Source organism: Culex pipiens, chromosome 3 (genome assembly GCF_016801865.2).
Source record: "Culex pipiens pallens isolate TS chromosome 3, TS_CPP_V2, whole genome shotgun sequence".
In the NCBI taxonomy this organism is placed as follows: Eukaryota; Metazoa; Arthropoda; class Insecta; order Diptera; family Culicidae; genus Culex; species Culex pipiens.
The window spans coordinates 64,592,029-64,617,413 of record NC_068939.1 but is presented as its reverse complement, the minus strand read 5'-3'; the positions used below and the strand labels follow the sequence as shown (position 1 = coordinate 64,617,413).

The 25,385-nt window shown below is 41.7% G+C and overlaps 2 protein-coding genes across 6 annotated transcripts in view; one reads left to right on the top strand and one right to left on the bottom strand.

The window, feature by feature from the left end:
- Window positions 1–826: 826 nt before the first annotated feature.
- LOC120418536 (cubilin homolog) lies at window positions 827–12,969 on the top strand. The gene is made up of 13 exons (XM_052709761.1): window positions 827–975; window positions 1,040–1,315; window positions 1,380–2,070; window positions 2,129–2,356; window positions 2,418–4,431; window positions 4,489–5,883; window positions 5,943–6,286; window positions 6,352–6,712; window positions 6,768–7,100; window positions 7,158–7,342; window positions 7,399–11,751; window positions 11,815–11,901; window positions 11,955–12,969. Exons 1-13 carry the CDS (start codon window positions 902–904, stop codon window positions 12,816–12,818), a joined length of 11,205 nt encoding a protein of 3,734 aa, XP_052565721.1. The 5' UTR covers window positions 827–901; the 3' UTR covers window positions 12,819–12,969.
- LOC120418523 (tetraspanin-18) overlaps window positions 12,830–25,385 on the bottom strand; it is a 59,457-nt gene continuing 46,901 nt past the window's right edge. For all 5 annotated transcript variants that reach the window (XM_039580960.2, XM_052709764.1, XM_039580959.2 and 2 more), the window contains 3 exons: window positions 14,590–14,718; window positions 13,628–13,990; window positions 12,830–13,563 (listed from right to left, as the gene is read on the bottom strand). In XM_039580960.2, coding sequence (XP_039436894.1) covers window positions 13,411–13,563; window positions 13,628–13,990; window positions 14,590–14,718 — 645 coding nt within the window. In that variant the 3' untranslated portion in view covers window positions 12,830–13,410. The remainder of the gene's footprint in view (window positions 13,564–13,627; window positions 13,991–14,589; window positions 14,719–25,385) is intronic.

The following is a 25,385-nucleotide window of genomic DNA, read 5'->3' as shown; positions in this document are numbered from 1 at the left end:
AGAATAGAATATATTTTAGCTTCGTTTGCATTTTTATTGTTTATTACAAAACGTATGAGACACAATGCTACATGTATATTTAATCTTGAATATTTTTTGACTCAAAAGCAATTTTTAAAACAAGTAATGTGAAATTTAACATCTGTTTGAAGATGTTTAAATGATGTTATTGTCGATGAAAATATTAGAAAATCACCGGTACTATGCGTCCTCATCAAACTGTTGAAAAAATATGACACTAAGATGGATTCTTAAAACAAAGTTTTTTTTTCTGATGATAAACCAGCAGGAGATATAATTTTATAAAAAAATACTTTTAAAGCTCAACCTTAGCCTAAGCCCAACACTCAACATTTTCCGAAATTATTTTCTATGTTCAACAATCTTCATATAATTTCTGGGAGCACCATCATATTTTATATTTTATTATGCTGTGCTGTATTTTAGTTTCAGCTGCAAAATATTATCATGAAAAGTATTGATTTCCATTCGTTAGGAAGTATTATTTGAGTTTGAACTGAACGGATTATTCAATTCTTATACTGAATTTCACTGAAAAAGTAAAATAAACTTAAAATAAAATGTTCGAATTTTCATCTTTTCATAACATTGTTTTCTAATTTTGGTCGCTTTTTTCAATTTTCAAATGAACCTTATTTTACCGAGAGTGGGAGTATTGTCTCGACAGGCTGCATTCTTTTTTTAAATTTTCACTTTTATCAGAAGCAAGATAGAGCAAAACGCCCTTTTTTCAAGCACTATAAATACCGTTGGTAGTCGCCGGCTAAAGATTAGTTGTGAAAGAACAGTTCTAAAGTTGATTGAAGTGAAAAGTGGTAGAGAAAATATAAACAAAGTTGATTTAACATGAAAGGTTAAAGTGTGCAAAAATCTTGCAAAAATGGAGAGACTTTTGAACTGGGGTGTGTTCATGGCCGTTTTCATTGTACAAGTGACATGTTACTATGAAAATCAGTGAGTGTTGAACATTGTTGAATTCATAAAAGTGTTGTTATAATCGTTGTAATTTCTCCGTCAGGCCGAAACTAATCTCGAGCGATGGCCACCTGATAATCGAGTCGGCCGTTGATCGGAACATTACGATCTCGATGAAGGGCAACGGCTTCCTGAACGTGGGCGACCTCAATCTGTTGAAAATGCTGCAGAGCCTCTCGAACGTGTCGTCTTCGTCGATGGTTCCGACTTCTGGCGATTCAACGCCCATCGAGGGTTCGGCCGCCCAGCTGCAGTATCTGATGAACGCCGTAAAGGGGCCGTTTGGTCTGCTTAAGCGCGTTGCCGTGCTGGAAAATGGGTAATGAACTTTGCTTCAAGTGTTTGGTGTTGCGGGAAGAATTGCAATTTGTTGCTGTTTCTAGGACTGCTGATTCCAACGATGGCATTCGAGCACGTGGTCGTATCAATAATATCAATCGACGACTGACGGCTTTGGAGCGAAAGGTTACGAACTTGATGACCAAATTGCGTGAAAATAACTGCAAAACTAGTCCGTGCCAAAATGGTGGAACGTGCATTAGTCTGTTTGATTCGTTCATTTGTCAGTGTACGAAGAATTGGGAGGGACCAACGTGCGCCACGGATGTGAATGAATGTTCAGAATTTGCTGGAACCGATCTGGGGTGTCAGAATGGGGCCACGTGCAAGAATACTCCCGGAAGTTACAGCTGTCTTTGTGCCAGTGGTTGGCAGGGTATTCACTGTAATAGTCCAACGAAGGATTGTATGGCCAATGGAAATGAGCTGTGCGGGCATGGAACGTGCGTTCAGATAAAGGAAGATCCCGGCTTCAAGTGTATCTGTGAGCAGGGTTGGAAAACTAACGGAGTCACTCCGGCTTGCTCGGTGGATGTTGACGAGTGCAATGAATCTAAGCCACACTGTTCTAAGGATCCGGAAGTGACGTGTATCAACCTACCGGGGTCATTTGTCTGTGGAGGTTGTCCACCGGGGTATAGCGGGAATGGCTTTTACTGCGTAGATATTGATGAATGTCAGACTAATAATGGCGGTTGCAGTACTACTCCTTCAGTGACCTGTATCAATACCAGAGTGAGTACAGGAATACTTAAATAAGTATCTCCATTCTTAATCTTCATAATTGATGCAGGGATCGTACAAATGTGGCAGCTGTCCTCTGGGTTACATTGGTGATGGGAAAACGTGCACGATGAGGGGTAACCGATGTACTCCTGGACTATGCCATCCGTTAGCTCGTTGTAAGGCATTCTCCGAGGTCGTGTCCTGTCAGTGTCCCCCGGGCTATCAAGGTTCAGGATTTGGTCCTACCGGTTGCATCAGGGCGACCTTGAGTCCGTGCGACTTGAACCCTTGCAAGGTAAATCTAGTATTGCAAACGTATAATGCCATCATAATTAATTTTTAAATTTGAATCCAAGAACGGCGGAACATGTACACCGGTGGGCACCAACAACTACAACTGCAGCTGCCCACCTGGAACTGCACTACCGAACTGTGCACGGCTCACCTCACCATGTGTGCCGAATCCCTGCTTGAACGGTGGCACGTGTACTCCGTTCATGGACCGCTACGTTTGCGCTTGTTCTGCAGGTTACACAGGAGTTCGCTGCCAGGGGGCATCGCGAGCTTGCGGCGGCATATTGGACTCGTATTCGGGTACATTAAGATATCCGGTGGATAACGGAACTTACAATCACAACGCGCGATGTGCGTGGCTCATCAAAACCAATTATACTAAAATTTTGAACGTCACGTTCACTCGATTCGACCTAGAGAACTCAGTGTCCTCAAGCGAATGCAAGTTTGATTGGTTACAGATTCATGATGGCAAAACGTCCGCAGCGCACAACATTGGCCGGTTTTGTGGAAATAAACTTCCAAGAGATGGTAATCTCATGTCTACGCATAACTTTTTGTACCTGTGGTTCCGATCGGATAACAGCTCTGCCCATGGAGGGTTTGAGCTACACTGGGACAGTATCGATCCCGTTTGTGGCGGTGAAATAGCGGTGAAGAGTCACGGAGTTATTGCCTCTCCTGGATCACCTGGTAATTATCCTCCAAATCGGGACTGCAAGTGGTTCCTCAAAGCTCCAGCTGGGAAGAGGCTGCAGTTTCACTTTTTCACAATGAAGTTGGAGGCACACGATTCGTGTCAATATGATTATGTGCAAATAACCGACGGCATCCAATCTAGCGATGAAGAGCAAGCTAACGCAACGTCCCCAGTGCTGGCAATGTTCTGCAATACATCTCACCCAGAGCCGCTGGTGACGCCAAGTAATGAAGCGACGATCTATTTCCACTCTGACGAGGATAACAACGATGCCGGCTTCCAGATAAGCTACTCTGTGATTGAAGGAGTTCCGGGATGCGGAGGAGTTTTCACCACTTCGGAAGGTGAAATCAGCTCTCCAAGACGCTACGAGGACAATCTCTACCCTCACAACTTGAACTGCGAGTACTTGATTCAGTTGCCAAAAGGAAGCCAGATTACCGTACAATTCAGTCGATTCCACCTCGAGTCGAGTGATTCATGCAAGTTCGATTACTTGGAAATGTTCGATGGACGAACGGTTGATGATCCAACTCTAGGGAGATTTTGTGGTGATAGACCACCTCCAACCTTCGCAACAACATCGAACAATCTGCTGATAAAGTTCCGCAGCGATTGGTCAACATCTCACGGAGGATTCTCACTGACTTACAAGACCCGTTGTGGCGGAATTTTCACTGAACCGGGCGTTGAAATCGCCAGCCCGGGTTATCCGAACAACTACGAAGCGTTGAAGCAATGCGACTATGTAATACAAGCTCCACCCGGCCAAGCCATTCTGCTTGATTTCACGGACTTTTCAATAGAAGGACACAGCTATCCGGCTTGTGAAATGGACTACGTTGCTATCTACGACAGCTTCGATCCCTCAAATAGTACACTTCTTGGTCGGTATTGCTCGTCGAAAATCCCCCCGCGGACCATATCTTCGATGAATGTACTGTTCGTGCGGTTCGTGTCGGATATTTCCGTGTCCGATAGAGGATTCAAGGCAAACTTTTCCTTCGTGGACGTTGCTTGCGGTGGAGTTATCACCTCCGAGGACAGTACCATTCGATCACCTTCGATATCGGAACGCGGTGGCTATATCCCAGATGCGGACTGCCGGTGGGTCATTGTGGCGCCCAAGACGCATGCCATCCAGCTGACGTGGAACAGCTTCGATCTGGAGAAAAGTACTAACTGTGCGTACGACTTTGTTGAGATTTACGATAATTCAACCAGAAACAATAGTTTTGTTGGTCGGTACTGCGGAGTTGCGAAACCTCCGGCCATCACTAGCGGTGGGAACGTGGTCACGATCCGATTCAAGTCGGACAGCTCGCAGACGAAGGACGGATTCAGCTTGTCGTTTACGTTCGTCGATGTTCAGAGGCGTAAGTATAGAATCTTCTTTTTTGTCTGACTTATTCTTATTTGATTTGTACTTGTAGTTTGCGGTGGTAACTACTATACCGCCTTCGGGGTGCTGAAGTCTCCGGGAAGTCCAGAGTACACGTCGAACAAAATTTGCGAATGGGTCATTACGGTACCCCCGGGTCAGCAGATTCAACTCAACGTGCGGAAATTCGTCATGGAGAAGCATAGTGCGTGCAGGTTTGATGGTTTGGAAATTCGCAATGGTGGAACAGCTTCTTCACCGTTGATTGGAAAGTACTGCGGCACGGATGACTTCAACGGGCTGATTTCGTTCAGCAATAAGCTGTACCTAAAGTTTTATTCGGATTCGTCTCGGAATTACGAAGGATTCGAGATTGAGTGGGATGGAACAGCAACTGGATGTGGTGGTGTGCTGACCTCGGCTCGAGGCTCTATCATATCACCACACTATCCGGAACCGTATGGAAATAATGCCCTCTGCTCGTGGAGAATCAGTGTTAGTGCAGGGTCTGCAATTCATATCGTGTTTACTGATTTGGAACTTGAAAGTCATGGACTCTGCCGGTACGATTACTTGGAGATCTTCGATGGACGGGATTCTGCTGGAACAAGTATGGGAAAGTACTGCACAAGTGAAACGGATCCCATTCAGTTGGATACCACGTCCAACCATGCATTTATGCGAATGAAAAGCGATGACACCAATCAGGGTAGAGGTTTTCATCTCAAGTATCAAATCTTATGCCAGCGGAACATAACCGGTTATAGTGGTGTGATTGAGTCACCGAATTTCCCCGACAAATACCCCGTCAAAGCGGACTGTTTGTGGACAATAACGGTTCCACCTGGTAATAAAATAGACTTGGAGTTTTCTCACTTTGACATTGAGAATGGAATGCTGTTCGATAAAAACAATTCACATGTTTGTAATTTTGATTATGTGGAAATTACTGAGCAAATTGGCGAACAACCTGTTTCGAACAAGTACTGCAACCATATGCCAACCAAGATAACATCGAAGGGTCCAACATTGCAAATTGGTTTTCGCACTGATGGCAGCGGAGAAAATGGTGGATTTAGATTGGAGTGGCAGATCAACGGCTGTGGAGGAATCCTTACCAAACCGGGTGGAACATTTTCGTCACCCAACTATCCACGCGAGTATCCACCGGACACCCAGTGCCTTTGGACGATATCGATGCCTCCAGGAACTGCCATCGAGTTGATGGTGAACAGCTTCAACATGGAATCTTCGAGTAATTGCCGCTTCGATGGACTCACCATATCTAACACGGAAGACTTTAGCCAGGTGGTAACCCAGCTTTGCCATACCCAGAAGGAACCGGTTAAGCTGGTTAGTGCTGGCCACACGTTGTATGTGAAGTTTTTCAGCGATCATTCGTATACTTACAAAGGATTCGAGGCAAGCTACAGAGTTGTTCCTCAAAGTAAGTTGGCATTTTCATCTGCTGATAATACCTTTTTGAAAATCTTTAAAATCTTCTAGAATGTGGAGGTCCGCTAACGGTGCATCAGGGCTATTTGTACTCTCCAAACTATCCCAAGAACTACCCCAGTAACCAATCTTGTGAGTGGATCATATCGACGGATCCTTCTCACACTCTGCAGTTTAATATTGAGGATATTGGCATGATCAAAAGTCCCAACTGTACGAACGACTATTTGAAGGTGTACGATGGACCTAACCGCAACGCGGCCAATCTGTTGATGACCATTTGCGACAGTGCTTCGAACGTTACCTCGGTCATCTCCTCGGGTAATCAGATGCTCGTGGCATTCCAGTCGGACGCCACACTAGAAGCAAAGGGATTCCGAGCCAACTTCTCGATCGTGAGTATTTCGAACAATTTTATTGAGAAATCCTGGTGTCATCACAATTTCATTCTTCCTCTTAGAATTGTGGTTCCCGAATCAATGTAACGGACTCCGGAATGATTTCTCTGGAGAATACTGCAAAGATCAAGTCGGAAAACTGCACCTGGATCTTGACGGCGAATGAGTTGACACGACACGTTACCCTGCAGGTGTTGCACATGAACATCGTTGAGGTGGATGGCAATTGTCTGGCAAATTTGACCGTCCACGAAGGTGACACTTTCGAAGGCCCGATACGGTACAGTGGGTGCGGAAGCAAGACTCCACCGGTGATCGTGAGCAATGGAAATTCGCTGGTGGTGCACATCACTTCGGAGGACTTTAACATGTACAACTTGATGGGAGTTCAACTGGTGGCGTCGTACAGCGTACTGGACAATGGTAAGTCAGATTCAATTTGAGTCCTACAATATATTTAACACGATCGTCCTTCCAGCGTGCGGTGGAGAACTTCACTCCTTCGCCGGTCAGATAGCATCTCCAAACTATCCCAATTCGTACCCCATGAACGTTGAGTGCGTTTGGCAACTGAAGGCTGCACCGGGAAATATGATCCGGTTGTACGTAGAGTCAATTAACATTTTCGAGTCCGACAATTGCAACGAAGATTATCTGGAGGTACGAGAGTCTTCTGGCAGTGGCAAATTGATCGGGGATTATTGCGGAGACCAACCGATGACGAATATCACCTCGGCGAACAGTTTGTGGATCAAATTCAAAACAAGCGATAAAGGTGTGGCGAAGGGATTCTTGGCAGAATATTCTTATGGTATGATCAGTTGTTAGAGTTGCTTTCTTTGAGTGTTAACAATTTTATTTCTCATAGATCACTTTAACGAACTTACTGGAAGGAGTGGGTCCATTGCATCGCCCACCTATCCTCATTTTTATGCACGCGATGAGGTGCATTCTTGGAGAATAATTGTAGATGTTGGATCGGTGATTTCAATTAAATTTATCGACGTTGATATCGACTCAAAGTTTATGGACTCTTGTGAGGGACAACTGGAGGTATTATACAATGAGTAACACGTTTTTATATTTTTTGTACATCGTCAATTTTTCAGATTTACGACGGCTTCGATGACACTGCCGAGCCACTAATACCCGAGATTTGTGGAACATCGATTCCGGACTCTCTGACGTCTACATCTAATGTAGTTTACTTGCGGTTGGACCATTCGGATGCTAACGGGCCATCGAAGTTTTTGTTGAACTGGATGCAAATCGGAGCGGACTCCGTAACGGCTGCAACCGTCTTAGACGATGGTTTCTGTGGAGGTCATGAAGTGATTGTCCTAGGTGAAAACTCAACCATTTATAATTTGACATCCCCGGGATATCCCGATGGCTATCGAACGGCTTTAAACTGTAGCTGGATTTTCCAATCGTCCGTATCAACCTTGCATCCAATGCTCAAGCTGGATTACGTAGATCTGGAAGAGACTGACGCATGTCTATCGGATTATCTGGCAATTTCAACATCCTCGGATTTGCTTTCTTGGTCTTCTCCGGAGAAAATATGTACCTTTGGCTATCGAGTCAAGTCAGCATTCCATGGTAAACCGTTCCTAAAAGTTGCATTCAACACAGATTACTTGAACAACAGAACCGGATTCACTGGATTCGTGTCCTTGCGATGCGGTGGTGTCGTAACGGAGCCAAATGGCGTTATCGAAGTGTCTTCAGTGGTTACCACGAACCAGACAATGGCCCGATTCTTGGACCCAGTGTGCATGTGGAACATTACCGTACGCCCGGGACGAATAATCCAGTTCCAGTTTGATGCGATCAAAATTGGCAAAACAGCGGATGGTTGTGTCGGATCTGTAACGATAAAAAATGGAATAGACGAATATTCGCCCCTTTTGGGAGCATTCTGTGGCAACGACATACCGCAGATGGTGAACACTTCGAGTAACCGAGCGTTTGTAAAGTTTTTCACGGGACATGTCCTTTCCAACTCTTTCCGGCTTTCGTATCGTGAGGTCGGTATGGATTGCGGTGGAAACATTTTGCTCAGAAAGAACAATTCAACGATTATTACGACACCACGCTATCCGGAGGTTCCCTTCCCACACAGTGAATGCATTTGGACGATCATGGCACCGAGTGGAGAAACGTTGGTGTACAAATTTGAACAGTTTAACTTGAAGTATTCATCGTTATGCCAAAAGGAATACGTGGAACTAAGAGACGGAGGAACATCAAATGCAGATGTATTGGTTTCCACTTGTGGTTCAGAGGTCGTTCAATCGAAGCTAACAACATCGAACATGTTACGTGTGAAATATTTCACAGACTTTTCGGATCCTGGAAATGGATTCAAGCTGCGCGTGTCTTTATCGCCATGTGGAGGCTCATTCCATGCTGCGAGAGGAACCATAACATCTAAAAATTATCCAGTCCAAGGAGGATACCCTTCGAAAACGGTTTGTGAATATTACATTCACGGCAGCATGAACACAATCCTAAATGTAACATTCCAAGATCTCCATTTGCCTGGTGGCGCAAACTGTTCGACGTTAGATAATATTAAAATATACTCGATAGTTCCCGGGGAGAACAATACCGACATCGATCAGGGAACCTTCTGTGGAACTCAGCTGCCACCGCCGATCATCACCGAAAACAACCTGATGAAAGTTGTATTCACCTCGTTCAATGCTCAAACAATGTATCGCGGATTTAAGCTCGCCTTCAGCTCTACCGATAACCGATGTGGAAGCGAAATCAACGCTGCTTCCGGTGACATAACCAGTCCCGGGTATCCGGCGGATGGTTTAAGGCTGAAGAGATTCTGTGAGTGGAGAATTACCGTTCCCGAGGGTCGCCGGATTAAGGTCGAGTTTACAGATTTGGATCTATCCACGTTGAGTGCGAGTTACCTGCAGCGAATTGGTTTCTATCATGGATTTGATTACGCCTCCCGTATCAAGTTTGTGATGGGAGGTTACGACAAACAACCAATCTACTCTAGCGGCAACACGATGATGATCAACTTCTGGTCTCGGATAGCGTCGGGAAATCGAGGATTTAAGCTGCACTTTAGCAGTGAAGAGCCTACGATCTGTGTTGGAAATTTGGAAGGTGACCAAGGGATTATTGCCACCCCGATCAACCAAACAAGCTACACCTGTGAGTACAAGCGGACGACCGCAGTGAACGGTACTTTGGCGATGTATTTCAGAGACATGAGTGCTGGAACGTACCGTAGTGCGTGTACTATGAACACGCGTGGAATATTCGTCCGACGATCTGGATCGTTCGGTCACAATGCATTCCTGAAAAAGTATTGCGGAAATGCTACGGCAACGGATGTGATTCGGTCGCCATTTTCCGATGTATCCATCTTGGCTAGGCAAGGATTGTTTTTGGGCGAGGTGAAGTTCAAGCTGCAATATCAAGTACACAAGTGTGGTGGTATGTTTGGAGCTGAGTTCAAAAATTTAAGTAGTCCAAATAGGTTAAGTAACGTTGTAAACCCGATTGATTGTGCGTGGTATGTAAACTATCCGGAAAACAGTATCATCAGTATTCTATTTACCACCTTTGCACTCAACCAATCATGTGACGACGAATACATGATGATCTACAACGGACCAAACACGATGAGCCCGCTGTTGGGTCGGTTCTGCAAGGACACCGGTTTTGAAACGCTCACTACCCAAGGATCGCATTTGTTTGTAGAGTACCACTCGGAGAGTTACAACTCCAGTGGTAATTTCCAATTGACGTTAGCTCAGATGTCCTCCGGTTGTGGTGGCACACTGCACAAGAATTCTTATGCGTTTGCATCGGCGCTTAATAACGGGAAGTACCTGCCGAACACGGAGTGCATCTGGACGATGCAAGCCGACAATGGATACCACATTGGGATGTACTTTGTCGGAAGATATAGTCTGGAGAAGAGTGAAAACTGCTCCAAGGATCATATTGAGGTGTTTGATCGAGTCAACAACGAGTGGGTGAGTTTGGGTCGCGTTTGCGGAAAGGATACTCCAAAACCGTTCAACTCAACCGGATCTATGATGAGGGTGATTTTCCGAACGGATGCAACCGTTGAAAGCGATGGATTCACTGTGCAGTGGGAGCAGAACTGCGGTGGAGTGTATGAGGTTGACCGAGTGGGAGGAAAAATGACCAGTCCGAACTATCCACTGAACTACGAGAGGATGAAAACATGCAATTACACGTTTGTAACTAAGGAGAAGGATTCATTCATAAGGGTAAACTTTTTGGACTTCTCGCTGGAAAATGGTCCCCAAACTTCGATCTGCATGTACGACAATGTAACGATTTATAAACAGCAGGAGTACTTTGAGCCTTTCCAGTGGGAAAAGGTGGGAACTTATTGCAAGGAGGACTCTCCGGGTCGGTTAAAGTATAAGAATCGAATTGCGGTGGTGTTCCAAACTGATCGCTGGCTGGAGTCACGTGGATTCAAGTTTGAGTACAAGCTGGACGTTTGCGGAGGGTCAATTACTGAATCTACTGAAATAGAGAGTCCTGAAATGACAGGTGCTACTTCTGCTTATGGTTACAACACCGTTACATGTGCGTGGAACATCACGATACCGACCGGAAAGAAGGTGGTGATAAGGTTCGAAGAACTTGATATTGAACATTCGGATGGCTGCTATTTCGATGGTTTAGAGGTGTACAAAGGATTGGAACGATCGCCGGAAAAGAAATTAGCAACACTCTGTGGAAACATTACTGCCCACGCTCCGATGGTTAGTATTAAACAAGCTACCCATGGAGTCATTTACTACCGGTCTGAACCGTTTTCTTCCGGTAGTCATCGATTCTCAGCTAAAGTGCTTTACTTTGATGATTGTGATCGGGACATTACGTTGGACACAAAATCTCGACAGTACGACTTGACCGTGATAGGCAGCGACAACAAGAAGATCCAGGACTGCCAGTACTCGTTCAAGGCACCGGAGGGCTTCGGCGTACAGCTCACCTTCAACCAGTTCCACGTGGGATCGGAGCGGAACGTAACCGATTGTTCCGACAACTTTGTGGAAGTGCGCGACGGAGCGGGACCGTTTGGCGAGTTGATCGGAAAATACTGCGGACACAGCTTGCCACAGGCAGCGAGCACGTTCAGTTCAGCACTGTTTGCCCGGCTGGTTACGGATTCTGCCCTGAAGGGAACCGGATTTGGCGCTACGGTTTCGCTGGTGGAATCTCCTTGCGGGGCTGGGTACTACAACTTGTCCAGTGGGCAGCTGGAATACCTAAAGAGTCCCAACTATGGCAGTGGAAATTATCCACCGAACAGCAAGTGCATGTGGATGTTGGAGGTCCCGGCTGGGAAGACCATCACGGTAGAGTTCCAGGACTTGCAGCTGCAGGACTACAACGACCAGGAGGAGAAGTGCCCCGATCGGATCGAGGTGTTTGATGCTAATGTATGGGTGATTTAAGATTGTTTTGAATTTTTGTTGAATTAAGCTTGTGTGTTTTTTTTTTAGCTGAAGTCATTCATATATGAAGGCCTTGGAGAGGATTTGGTGTTCCGAGGAAAGTCAACTCATGCGCATAAATCTTCGTTTTATCATGTAAGTTTATGAATTTTCAGTATTTGAGTTTAGATTAACATGTTTTTTAATAGGGAGTAAGAAATCCCAATGCCCACCACATCTACTGCGGCAAGAACGAGCTGCCGGCGACATATCACTCAGCGGCCAGCAAGATTTACGTCAAGTTTCAGAGTGATGAAGCGAGCCAGGACAAGGGATTCAAGCTGGCAGTGCGACAGAACCAGATCTGTGCTCAGAACCTTACCCGGTTGCAGGGTCGCATTGGCAACAACTATTTCACCCGAACCGAGCATTGCACGCTGACGATCCAAGTGCCGGAGAATTACACGATTGCGCTGTACTTTGGAATATTCTATATGCACACGACCGACTGTACGGCGGAAGGAATCCGGATATACGACGGACTGGGGAAGGACAAGCAGATGGCGTTGTTGTGCAATTACGTTACGCCAAGTCCCATTTTTACGGAAAGTAACGCGTTGACGATAGATATTCCGGCGTCTATTGCAGAGTACGCAACGACTATGCTGGATGCAACTTATTTGGCTACGGACAAGGGTCGTGGATGTGGGGGGGAGATCTTCAACTATGGTGGAGTGTTCACTAGTCCGCTGTACCCGAACAACAATCGAACTAGGATGGATTGTTTGTGGACGGTGACGGTTCCGGTGAACATGCACATTGCCTTCAAGTTTGAGGTGTTTGACATGGGGAGCAAGACCACGTGCGGCACGGATTATGTCAAGTTGATGAAGGTTAAGGGCGAGGCTGTTAGCGAGGAACGAAGACACTGCGGAGGTGATACGCCAGCGACATTCATCTGCGAAAGTAACATTATGCAAGTTGTGTACAAGCAAACGCAAAACTTTGGAGGAACCGGTTGGCAGGCCAAATTCATGGCAATTGAAAAGGGAGCGCAGGTCAATGAGTATTAAAGGCTGTAAAGTGTTTTTAAATTAATGTATTTATTTTCTTAACAAAAACAATTGGTTATCGTAGATATAAAATCGAATATTCGAATTTATGTACCATTACATAACTTACACTGTAGGTGAATCAATAAAGCATGCTTGTAAAAATAGTCGATTTACTGCTTTTTACACGCGTCTACAATCGATGCTGCTGATTCGGAAGTGAAAGAAAACAAATCTTTTCTCCGTTTCTCCCTCTTGAAAGATCTAGCCAAAAAGTTTCTCTGAATGTCTAAAGTGTTTGTGTATGCTTTGTTTCGCAGCTAACGCAATGGCCATCGTGTTTCTTCTGATGATGTCTATAAAAGAAGTGCACTTGTACGTTCGATAACCCTCCTCCTCTCTATGTCTCTCGCGTTGTCGAACGGCTTTAGTCTTACCGGCTAAAAAGTCTAATCTTGCTTTGAACGTAATGTGTGATTGGTTCCGCCCCGACGCCGACCTGGCTAAAGGCTCGCGCTGAGATTCTGTCCTAATTACTCTACAATATGGATTGTTCTCTTGCTGCTTGATCCCACGCGTGATGTTGTTGCTGTTGTAGTGTTTTGGATCCGCTTTACAGCCGCATACCGCGGTACTTTTCGATTGACTTGCATAGGCAGAACGCGAGGAATATCGCCAACAGTTGCACCAATCCCACCCCGATGGCCACGATGATTACTAAATTTCGGTTGTACATTATCCAGTCGATCAGTGCGTTGTAACATCCCTGCGGAAGAGAACAATATCCGGTCGGTAAACGATTGATTCCGTGAAGAAGTTCACGACCCTACCTGTTTGTAGTAGCTGTTGCTGTCGGACGGCGAGTACGGACAGCTGCGGTCCAGCGGTTCGAACAGCGCCGTCTGCATGCAGCACGCCTCCGGGATGATCCGGTTGCCCTTGCTCTCGTTCCACTTGTCCGACAGCGCAAAGTCCCGGTAGTCGTCCACGCCGCAGCAGTGCATCTCCGACATCAGGTAGTTCCACATCAGCGTGACGGCGTCCGACTGGTTGCGGTCGTGGCTCGAGTAGTACTTGGAGATGGTCGTCTGCAGGTAGTTCTTGGTTTCGACTTTGGCGCGGTCCTTGTACGCGGCCGCCAGCCCGCACGCGGTCACCTCCAGAATCAATATCACCAGCAGGAACAGGCCGTACTGTTGAGAGAGAGAGGGGGGCAAAACAAGAAATCAAGATAAAGCTCGAGGGGTTGAAATTTCCCAAGTGGTTGCGAAACGAGCAGCATTTTTCGGTTTAGAAAAGTTGCTCAAAACATTTCCAGTTCGTTGGCCACCTTGTTTTAGCAAGCAAGTTGTCGCTTGCTGGAAAATCACGTGGAGCACGTGCTGCCGGCTGGATAAGCGCGCTTACACACGTACCTCGAACGCGCGCTTGCTCGCGGTTTGCCAGATTAAATTGAATTGCTGGGAAATGTGGCGATAAAGTGGATACACGTTGAAACTGAAAACACATATTCACAAATTGTCAGCAGGCGAAAATGTTGCAACGGCCCAGATTGGGTTGAATTGATTGGGGAACATTATTTATTGCTGTTTGAGCTGTTAGTTGGTTGGTAACACGTACTAATTTTGACTATTCAAGTACACTAAATATTGACATTAGGTTTATAGATCCTTATAAAAAGTCTATAATTGTCTTCATTGAAGTATTTATGTTCAAAAATTCAACATCAACATTCTATTTAAATTCAACATTTAAAAACCGTAAAGTTTCTGGAAACAGAACACAAACTTACCGTGGTCAGCAGACACTGGCTTTCCCGTATCGCGCCGCAATATCCGAGGAAGCTCAGGAAGAACATGACGGCTCCGATCGCCATCAGGCAGTACGCCAGTTGTTCTATCACTTGCGGCTGTGTGAAGTGCTGCGAAATAAAAATTAAACAAGGAGTGTTCAATTGGACGAATTACAACTAATTAAATGCGGGGCGTGAATGTAACGAAATACTTGAATATAGGTCGCAACAATTTGGTCTAACATTTTCTCAACTCCGGACAGACCACATTCATTAGAGTGTTCAAAGTTAAATTGGCGCCCATAGTTGCGATGAACTGCGTGTGTAATATGAAACCTAGCTTTTCGTCATTCCCTGGTCACACTTTGTGGACTTAAAAAACGCTTAGCATGTAGGTTGAAATTTGTGTTTTTTTTTTCGCGCGGTGAGAATAGCAAAATGAAAACAACTCGTTACGAGGAGGATGTTTGTCGGAACGGCTTATGCTAACAACCGATGAAAATATTTAATTGAAGACGCCAGTCTGTCTGTAAATGGTTCGTAAATTTGGTACATATTTGGGAGTACTTGCTGCAGTACAATAACGCGATTTTATTGACACATTCGTTCCGTTACCGCTCATAACGAAGCTTAAGCTGTTTTATTATTTAGTTTCAATTTCGTCAGCTGTGTTTAGGTGTAGTCGAACCGCGCAATGAAAGACATGTGTTTATGGCAGTGTAAAGTTCTCATCAAACTATGGTATAACTATCAATTTAAAATTTATGACTAGCGGCAGGTGGGTAACATTTTCCGGTCGTTTACTCCTTTGAAAGAAGTGAATAAAAGTCTACCAAACTACACCCGACACATTTCTGATCGTTCTTGACCAATTATGCCACAGGCTCAACCAATCGATGAAAGTTGCATTTCAAACAAGAGCAAAGTTCATTAGAACTAGCCGGAAGTGAAACGAGCATTCCGCAAAAAAGCCCCACCCCGTTTAAGCATGTTTATTCCACCCCTTTAAGAGGGACATTCTACACAGGAGGCCGCGAGTAAACCCACTTTGGGGTCAGCATAACGACCAGTACAAATTGCATTTTCATGATTAGATATGCAAATTTGAAGGTCTTTCGCCATGGACGTGCTTTTGGCTGGCATGGGAGGTCTTTGTTGCCGGGTCATTGCAACTACTGCCTGCCCGCCCGGAAGGGTTTTTGACCTCTCTTCTTGTTTGAGAGCAGTACTGGTTGATGAGTGTGATGAAATGCACTGGTTGGATTAACTTTTATTGATTGACAGCAACATTCAAAACTTATGTTTATTTTAAAGACACAAAAATTTTTACGAAAACTAAAATAAAAGAAAAAAATCTAAATCACAAGTTTTTAGTTTGAGTAAAAAAACATGTTACCAAAATTAATCTCAAAGGTAATTAATACTACAAAAAGTTTCAAACAGCTTAAAACTTTATTCTTCTGAAAACAAAACATTTAATGAATTGAGGAAGGCATTATCACTGAAAAATAATTTTCAATGTGTTAGAAGAAGTGTTAACCGCCTACAACCAAACCCCGCCTCTAGACGGGCTTCGATTTGAAAATTTGCCAAAAATCAAATTTTCTACTAATTTTTGATAATTAAAAAGCATTGTAAAAAAGAACTTTTAAAATTTTAGAAAAATTTAGGGTTGAAAATTTGACTTGTTGTATGCATGTCATTGTTTTTGAAAATGTATTTTTTTCTGGGGTCAACTTTGGCTGTGTTTTTTCTTCACATTTCCTATATGTAATACGTATGCAGTAATTTTTTGTCTTAGACTATGCATCTACACATTTTTATACAATAAATGATAATGGTATCATTGTTTTGAAGAACATGTGGCAAACAAGCAAAAAATTGGAAAAATGACTGCAAAAACGTGAAAAAACTAAAAAAAGGCAAAAACTAATGATGGGATATAGTAGAATAAGCCAAAAACTTCCAGAAAGGATCATAAACTACACCATTAATTGAAATTAAAATACTAAACATGAAACAAGAAAAACATATAACAAGAGAAGTATAGGGTTGCGTAAAACAAAATTAGCTCCAAACCAAAAATAAAAGTATCAAAAAAAAAAAATTTGGGTGAAATTTTTCAATAAAATTTTCAAAAATATCATAGCTACTGATCCAGATATTTCACAATTCTGATCTATGATGCAAAATATGCCGTTTTTTGTTCTCCACTTATAAAAATTATTTTAATATTAACTACGTTCATAATGGAAAAGAAAAATCAGATTTTTTTTTTCAAAGAACGAGACTTTTTTTCTGAATAGTCGTCACTAATACCTACAATATCATATATTTATGATTACAAAAAAAATCTAATTATTCGCTCGAAAGCATTGCCTTGGCGTTCTCGATTGCAAGATTCCTACTCGAAACTAGGAGTCCGAAGGCTTGATTGTTGAGGCAATTGCAAACCTCTTTTTACACTTAAGCTTCCATCCACCCCGGGATTCAAACTGACGACCTTTGGATTGTGAGTCCAACTGCCAACCAGCGACTTCACCGAGGCAGGACCCAGGGAGACGACTCCTACACCTGGACTGAGCTAACGGCCTATAACCTCTTGGTTAGACCGGGCCAACATTTACTTCCCTGTTCGACGGAAGCGTGATCAGACAAATCTCGTCTCAAAATTTGACACCGGGACCTTCTGGGATCAAACCCAGGCTGACTGGGTGAGAGGCAACCATGCTTACCCCTACACCACGGTTTTTGATTACACAACTCGATATTTCGTCGTTTGTATGCTATCTTGTGACAAGTCTAATCTTTTTACAGCAAAAGTGGCACAAGGTAGCACACAAGCGATGATTTTTTAAGTTGATGTCATGCGCTATGGTAAAAGCAAAATATTATAAATCGAGATGACCCATGATAGATTAATAGAGTAAACCGGGGCCAGAGTGCGCACCAGTCTGTTTGACCTTATTTGCAATGAAAATTTCCAATATTTTGCAGATGATTGTGCTTATTGGTAAACTATTTGTGCCTAAAAACACTCTTGAAAAATAATGAAGAGTGCATTTTTTTTGCAGCCAAAGATTATGTTTTGACATTTTTAGTAAATTAGTAATAATTAGCAAATTTTATGTTTGAAATATAACGTTATTAATACTTAAGATTAATCTTATCAAAAATTCTATGATGTAGCTTGATAACTGAGATTTTTACGAGTAAAATCGTGTAATGGTATTCACAGATTTGTTTCTTTGAACTGGACTATGACCTTTTCAAAATTAAAAAGGTGTGCGGGGCAAGTGTGCGCATTTGAATATCCCATACAATTGTATATGGAGAAAAATAAAAGTTGCTCAAATGGCTTGATTCATAACAAAAACATGTTAAATTGTTGAAAAAATTGCATTCAATAAAAAAACACTCAAAAAATGAGTTTTATAGTGCATTGCACCATGAAAGTGAACAGTTTTCTTCCTGGTTCCCGTTGGCATCAACTCTGTTCACGTTTACGCGAACTCATTTTTTTGAGTGAAACATCAAGGTTTTTCACAAATTATCTTAAATATGACTGTTTTTTATAATTTGAAATTATTGAAACTTTGAACTACTTGATAAAAACCAGAATAGATGACACTCCTTACCTAGTACAGTGCGCACACTTGCTTGATTTACCTTTTGATAATAGGGTCGAATGATAAATCGGTCATTCTCAGCAGAAAGCTGAACGATGTTTGCTAGGTGCGCACACTTGCCCCGGTCTACTCTACGTAGAAAGTTGTGTTTCACATTCCTGCTTAAGAATATGCTCGTTTTAAAATATTCAATCGGTGAAAATTCCCCATTTAAAGTAGAGCTGGGACTTCGAATGTATCCGGATATCCGGATATTTGTTCGGATATCCGAACGGATATCCAAAATCCTTAGCTCCGGATAGGCGGATAATTATCCGATATCCGTAGGTATCCGGATATTTTCTCTCAAAACCATTAGAACAGTTGAAGCGACCCCTCTTCGATTTCCAGAAACATTACTCTATGGGGTAACTTTGGACTATGATCACGAATCCGAGGTCCATTTTTCGATATTTCATGGCGGTGGGGCGGTGCAAGCTAGTAACTTTGTAGAAAATTGATACACTCTAAAAAATAATAAGTTACAAAAAAATTTTAAAAACGCATATGGGAAAGTGGGCCTAGACGACCAAGACGAACAAATCACTCGTACGATCGTTATTCTTACAATTCCAATATGTTACTAGCAATGTTATTAGTTAATTCTTCTACCACATAACCGCCAACGGCACGGGACACAAGATTGAATGGTGTTTTTTTCAAATACTTTGTTTTCTTATAACATTTTGAAAGCCCAAAATAAGACTTCGTTTTTAAAGTCATTTTATCAAAATGCCATTATTCCCTACCAATGACTTGAGTATGATTTATCTTTGGGTTATTTTTGTTGATAGCTTCCCCTAATTTGAAAAAAACTGTTTTTTTAAATTTTTATGATGAAAAATACGTTTTTTCTGAATTTTGAGCACACCATCAAATCGGGCATCCAATGTTACACAAAAGTCCATTTAACGCCAAATGTTTTATCATCCTCACGGTTTTGAACTACAATTCATTAAAACGTGTCTAAGTAAATATCCAGAAAAAATAAAAATTAAGGTATCGTACCGCCCCACCGTCACGAGATATCAAAAGAAGTCGAGTTCATATTTTTTGAAAAATATGGGTTTTGGCGAAATTTACAAAATTTGCAATTGTTTAGACCACCAGCACGGTGCAAGTTACCCTAATGGCCAAAGAAAAAAATATAGGTCTAATTATTTTGGCCAAGGAACCCCCCGAAATATTTTTAGCCCGATTGGGGAACTTATTTTTCGATATACTCTTTTCAAATGGAATTGCTTTATGTTGAAATAACACACTTTTATTTACAAATAATTATAATAATAATTGAAGTTAACTAATGTAGTTTTTACCGTGATTAATGAAGCTATCAGAAGTAAAATAATCCATTTGTTTCAAATCTCATAAATTTTGATTGTTCATGGTGGCCTCACTTTCCCCTTTCCTTTCTGAACTATTCTGCTCCAAACACCATCACTTGTACTAAAAATTGGGGAAAAATATGCTTCTTTCTTGTTGCATTACATGGAAAAATATCCGGATATCCGTAAATTTCGGATAATATCCGTTTTTTCGGAGCTCCGGATAGTATCCGGATAATTATCCGGATTTGGATATCCGGATATCCGGAGTCCGAAAATATCCGATCCGAAGTCCCAGCTCTAATTTAAAGTGCCATGGGAGGAGACACATGGTGGCTCAAGAGAATTTTAATATATTTTTTAACACTCCTCCGTCCAAGCCTCCGAAACCGTTGCTTCGCTAATTTCAACTCGCTCGCATTTGGCCCCATTTCAACCAATCTTGATCGTTCTTGCAGCATTCGAACCGGTAGGATTTCAAGATTCATCTGAAACAAGAACGAACTTGATCCGACTTACCTGCTAGTCACACCGACTAAATTCGTCGAAGCAACTCATTTTAGGCACTCGTTTTAGGGAACACACCATGGCCAAATCAACAAGAAAGCATTAAAATTTGAAATCAACCATTCAAATTTAACTAATTTGGGGTCGCTGAACACGAATATGACACTTAGAATATTCCAAAAAATTCAGAAATCCAGAAATCCAAGATGGCGGCCAATATGGCGCCTGTAGTATATTGGGAACATATATTTGAGGGTGTAATAGTGATTCAACCACTCAAATCTAACTGATTTGAGGTTGCTGAACAAAAATATGACACTTAGAAAATCCCAAAGTATTCAGAAATCCAGAAATCCAAGATGGCGGCCAATATGGCGCCTGTAGTATATTGGGAATATTTTTTTGAGGTTGTAATAGTGTATCAACCACTCAAATGTAACTAATTTGGGGTCGCTGAAAACGAATATGACACTTAGAATAGTCCAAAGTATTCAGAAATCCAGAAATCCAAGATGGCGACCAATATGGCGCCTGTAGTATATTGGGAACATATATTTGAGGGTGTAATAGTGATTCAACCACTCAAATCTAACTGATTTGAGGTTGCTGAACATGAATATGACACTTAGAAAATCCCAAAGTATTCAGAAATCCAGAAATCCAAGATGGCGGCCAATATGGCGCCTGTAGTATATTGGGAACATATATTTGAGGGTGTAATAGTGATTCAACCACTCAAATCTAACTAATTTGAGGTCGCTGAACAAAAATATGACACTTAGAAAATCCCAAAGTATTCAGAAATCCAGAAATCCAAGATGGCGGCCAATATGGCGCCTGTAGTATATTGGGAATATTTTTTTGAGGTTGTAATAGTGATTCAACCACTCAAATCTAACTAATTTGAGGTCGCTGAACACGAATATGACACTAAGAATATTCCAAAGTATTCAGAAATCCAGAAATCCAAGATGGCGGCCAATATGGCGCCTGTAGTATATTGGGAATATTTATTTGAGGTTGTAATAGTGATTCAACCACTCAAATCCAACTAATTTGGGGTCGCTGAACACGAATATGACACTAAGAATATTCCAAAGTATTCAGAAATCCAGAAATCCAAGCTGGCGGCCTATATGGCGCCTGTAGAATTTTGGAAATATTTATTTGAGGTTGTAATAGTGATTAAACCACTCAAATCTAACTAATTTGGTGTCGCTGAACACGAATATGACACTAAGAATATCCCAAAGTATTCAGAAATTAAGAAAAAAAAATTATTCCCAACATACTACAGGTGCCATTTTGGCAGCCATCTTAGATTTCTGGATTTCTGAATACTTTGGGATATTCTAAGTGTCATATTCGTGTTCAGTGTCTTCAAATTATTTAGATTTGAGTGGTTCAATCACTATTACAACCTCAAATAAATATTCCCAATATTCTACAGGCGTCATATTAGCCGCCATCTTGAATTTCTAGATTTCTGAATACTTTGAAATATTCGAAGTGTCATATTCGTGTTCAGCGACCCCAAATTAGTTACATTTGAGTGGTTGAATCACAATTACAACCTCAAAAAAATATTCCCAATATTCTACAGGCGTCATATTACCGCCATCTTGATTTTCTGGATTTCTGAACACTTTGGAATATTCTTAGTGTCATATTCGTGTTCAGTGACCTCTAATCAGTTAGATTTGAGAGGTTGAATCACAATTACAACCTCAAATAAATATTCCCAATATACTACAGGCGCCATATTGGCAGCCATTTTGGATTTCTAGATTTCTGAATACTTTGGGATATTCTTAGTGTCATATTCGTGTTTAGCGACCCCAAATTAGTTACATTTGAGTGGTTGAATGGCTATTACACCCTCATATAAATATTTCCAAAATTCTACAGCCGCCATATTAGCTGCCATCTTGGATTTCTGGATTTCTGAATTTTTGGAATATTCTAAGTGTCATATTCGTGTTCAACGACCTCAAATTAGTTAGATTTGAGTGATTGAATCACTATTACAACCTCAAATAAATAATCCCAATATACTACAGGCGCCATATTGGCCGCCATCTTGGATTTCTGGATTTCTGAACACTTTGGAATATACCAAGTGTCATATTCCTCATATTCATACCCCAAATAAGTTGGATTTGAGTGGTTGAATGGCTTTTACAACCTCAAATAAATATTCCCAATATACTACAGGCGTCATATAGGCCGCCATATTGGATTTATGAATTTCTGAATACTTTGAAATATACCAAGTGTCATATTCGTGTTTAGCGACCCCAAATTAGTTATATTTGAGTGGTTGAATGGCTTTTACACCCTCATATAAATATTCCCAAAATTCTACAGCCGCCATATTGGCCGCCATCTTGGATTTCTGAATTTCAGAATACTTTGGAATATACCAAGTGTTATATTCGTGTTCAGCGACCCCAAATAAGTATGATTTGAGTGATTGAATGACTTTTACACTCTCAAATAAATATTCCCAAAATTTTACAGGCGCCATATTGGCTGCCATCTTGGATTTCTGGATTTCTGAATACATTGGAATATTCTAAGTGTCATATTCGTGTTCAACGACCCCAAATTAGTTAGATTTGAGTGGTTGAATCACTATTACAACCTCAAATAAATATTCCCAATTTACTACAGGCGCCATATTGGCCGCCATCATGGATTTCTGAATTTCATAATACTTTGGAATATACCAAGTGTCATATTCGTGTTCAGCGACCCCAAATTAGTTAGATTTGAGTGGTTGAATCACTTTTACAACCTCAAAAAAATATTCCCAATATACTACAGGCGCCATATTGGCCGCCATCTTGTATTTCTGGATTTCTGAATACTTTGGGATTTTCTAAGTGTCATATTCTTGTTCAGCGACCTCAAATTAGTTCGATTTGAGTGGTTGAATGGCAATTACACCCTCATATAAATATCCCCAATATACTACAGGCGCCATATTGGCCGCCATCTTGGATTTCTGGATTTCTGAATACTTTGGGATTTTCTAAGTGTCATATTCGTGTTCAGCGACCCCAAATTAGTTACATTTGAGTGGTTGAATCACTATTACACCCTCAAATATATGTTCCCAATATACTACAGGCGCCATATTGGCCGCCATCTTGGATTTCTGAATTTCTGAACACTTTGGAATATACCAAGTGTTATATTCGTGTTCAGCGACCCCAAATTAGTTACATTTGAGTGGTTGAATCACTATTACAACCTCAAAAAAATATTCCCAATATACTACAGGCGCCATATTGGCCGCCATCTTGGATTTCTGGATTTCTGAATACTTTGGAATATTCTAAGTGTCATATTCGTGTTCAGCGACCCCAAATTAGTTACATTTGAGTGGTTGAATCACTATTACAACCTCAAAAAAATATTCCCAATATACTACAGGCGCCATATTGGCCGCCATCTTGGATTTCTGGATTTCTGAATACTTTGGGATTTTCTTAGTGTCATATTCGTGTTCAGCGACCCCAAGTTAGTTAGATTTGAGTGGTTGAATCACTATTACACCCTCAAATATATGTTCCTTATATACTACAGGCGCCATATTGGCAACCATCTTGGATTTCTGGATTTCTGAATACTTTGGGATTTTCTAAGTGTCATATTCGTGTTCAGCGACCTCAAATCAGTTAGATTTGAGTGGTTGAATCACTATTACAACCTCAAATAAATATTCCCAATATACTACAGGTGCCATATTGGCCGCCATCTTGGATTTCTGGATTTCTGAATACTTTGGGATTTTCTAAGTGTCATATTCGTGTTCAGCGACCCCAAATTAGTTAGATTTGAGTGGTTGAATCACTATTACACCCTCAAATATATGTTCCCAATATACTACAGGCGCCATATTGGCCGCCATCTTGGATTTCTGAATTTCTGAACACTTTGGAATATACCAAGTGTCATATTCCTCATATTCATACCCCAAATAAGTTGGATTTGAGTGGTTGAATGGCTTTTACAACCTCAAATAAATATTCCCAATATACTACAGGCGCCATATTGGCCGCCATCTTGAATTTCTGGAATTCTGAATACTTTGGAATATTCTAAGTGTCATATTCGTGTTCAGCGACCCCAAATTAGTTACATTTGAGTGGTTGAATCACTATTACAACCTCAAAAAAATATTCCCAATATACTACAGGCGCCATATTGGCCGCCATCTTGGATTTCTGGATTTCTGAATTTTTGGAATATTCTAAGTGTCATATTCGTGTTCAGCGACCACAAATTAGTTACATTTGAGTGGTTGAATCACTATTACAACCTCATATAAATATTCCCAATATACTTCAGGCGCCATATTGGCCGCCATCTTGGATTTCTGGATTTCTGAACACTTTGGAATGTACCAAGTGTCATATTCCTCATATTCATACCCCAAATAAGTTGGATTTGAGTGGTTGAATGGCTTTTACAACCTCAAATAAATATTCCCAATATACTACAGGCGCCATATTGGCAACCATCTTGGATTTCTGGATTTCTGAATACTTTGGGATTTTCTAAGTGTCATATTCGTGTTCAGCGACCTCAAATCAATTAGATTTGAGTGGTTGAATCACTATTACAACCTCAAATAAATATTCCCAATATACTACAGGCGCCATATTGGCCGCCATCTTGGATTTCTGGATTTCTGAATACTTTGGGATTTTCTTAGTGTCATATTCGTGTTCAGCGACCCCAAGTTAGTTAGATTTGAGTGGTTGAATCACTATTACACCCTCAAATATATGTTCCTTATATACTACAGGCGCCATATTGGCAACCATCTTGGATTTCTGGATTTCTGAATACTTTGGGATTTTCCAAGTGTCATATTCTTGTTCAGCGACCTCAAATTAATTAGATTTGAGTGGTTGAATGGCTATTACACCCTCATATAAATATTCCCAATATACTACAGGCGCCATATTGGCCGCCATCTTGGATTTCTGAATTTCTGTACACTTTGGAATATTCTAAGTGTCATATTCGTGTTCAGCGACCCCAAATCAGTTGGATTTGAGTGGTTGAATGGCTTTTACAACCTCAAATAAATACTCCCAATATACTACAGGCGCCATATTGGCAACCATCTTGGATCTCTGGATTTCTGAATACTTTGGGATTTTCTAAGTGTCATATTTGTGTTCAGCGACCCCAAATTAGTTAGATTTGAGTGGTTGAATCACTATTACACCCTCAAATATATGTTCCCAATATACTACAGGCGCCATATTGGCAACCATCT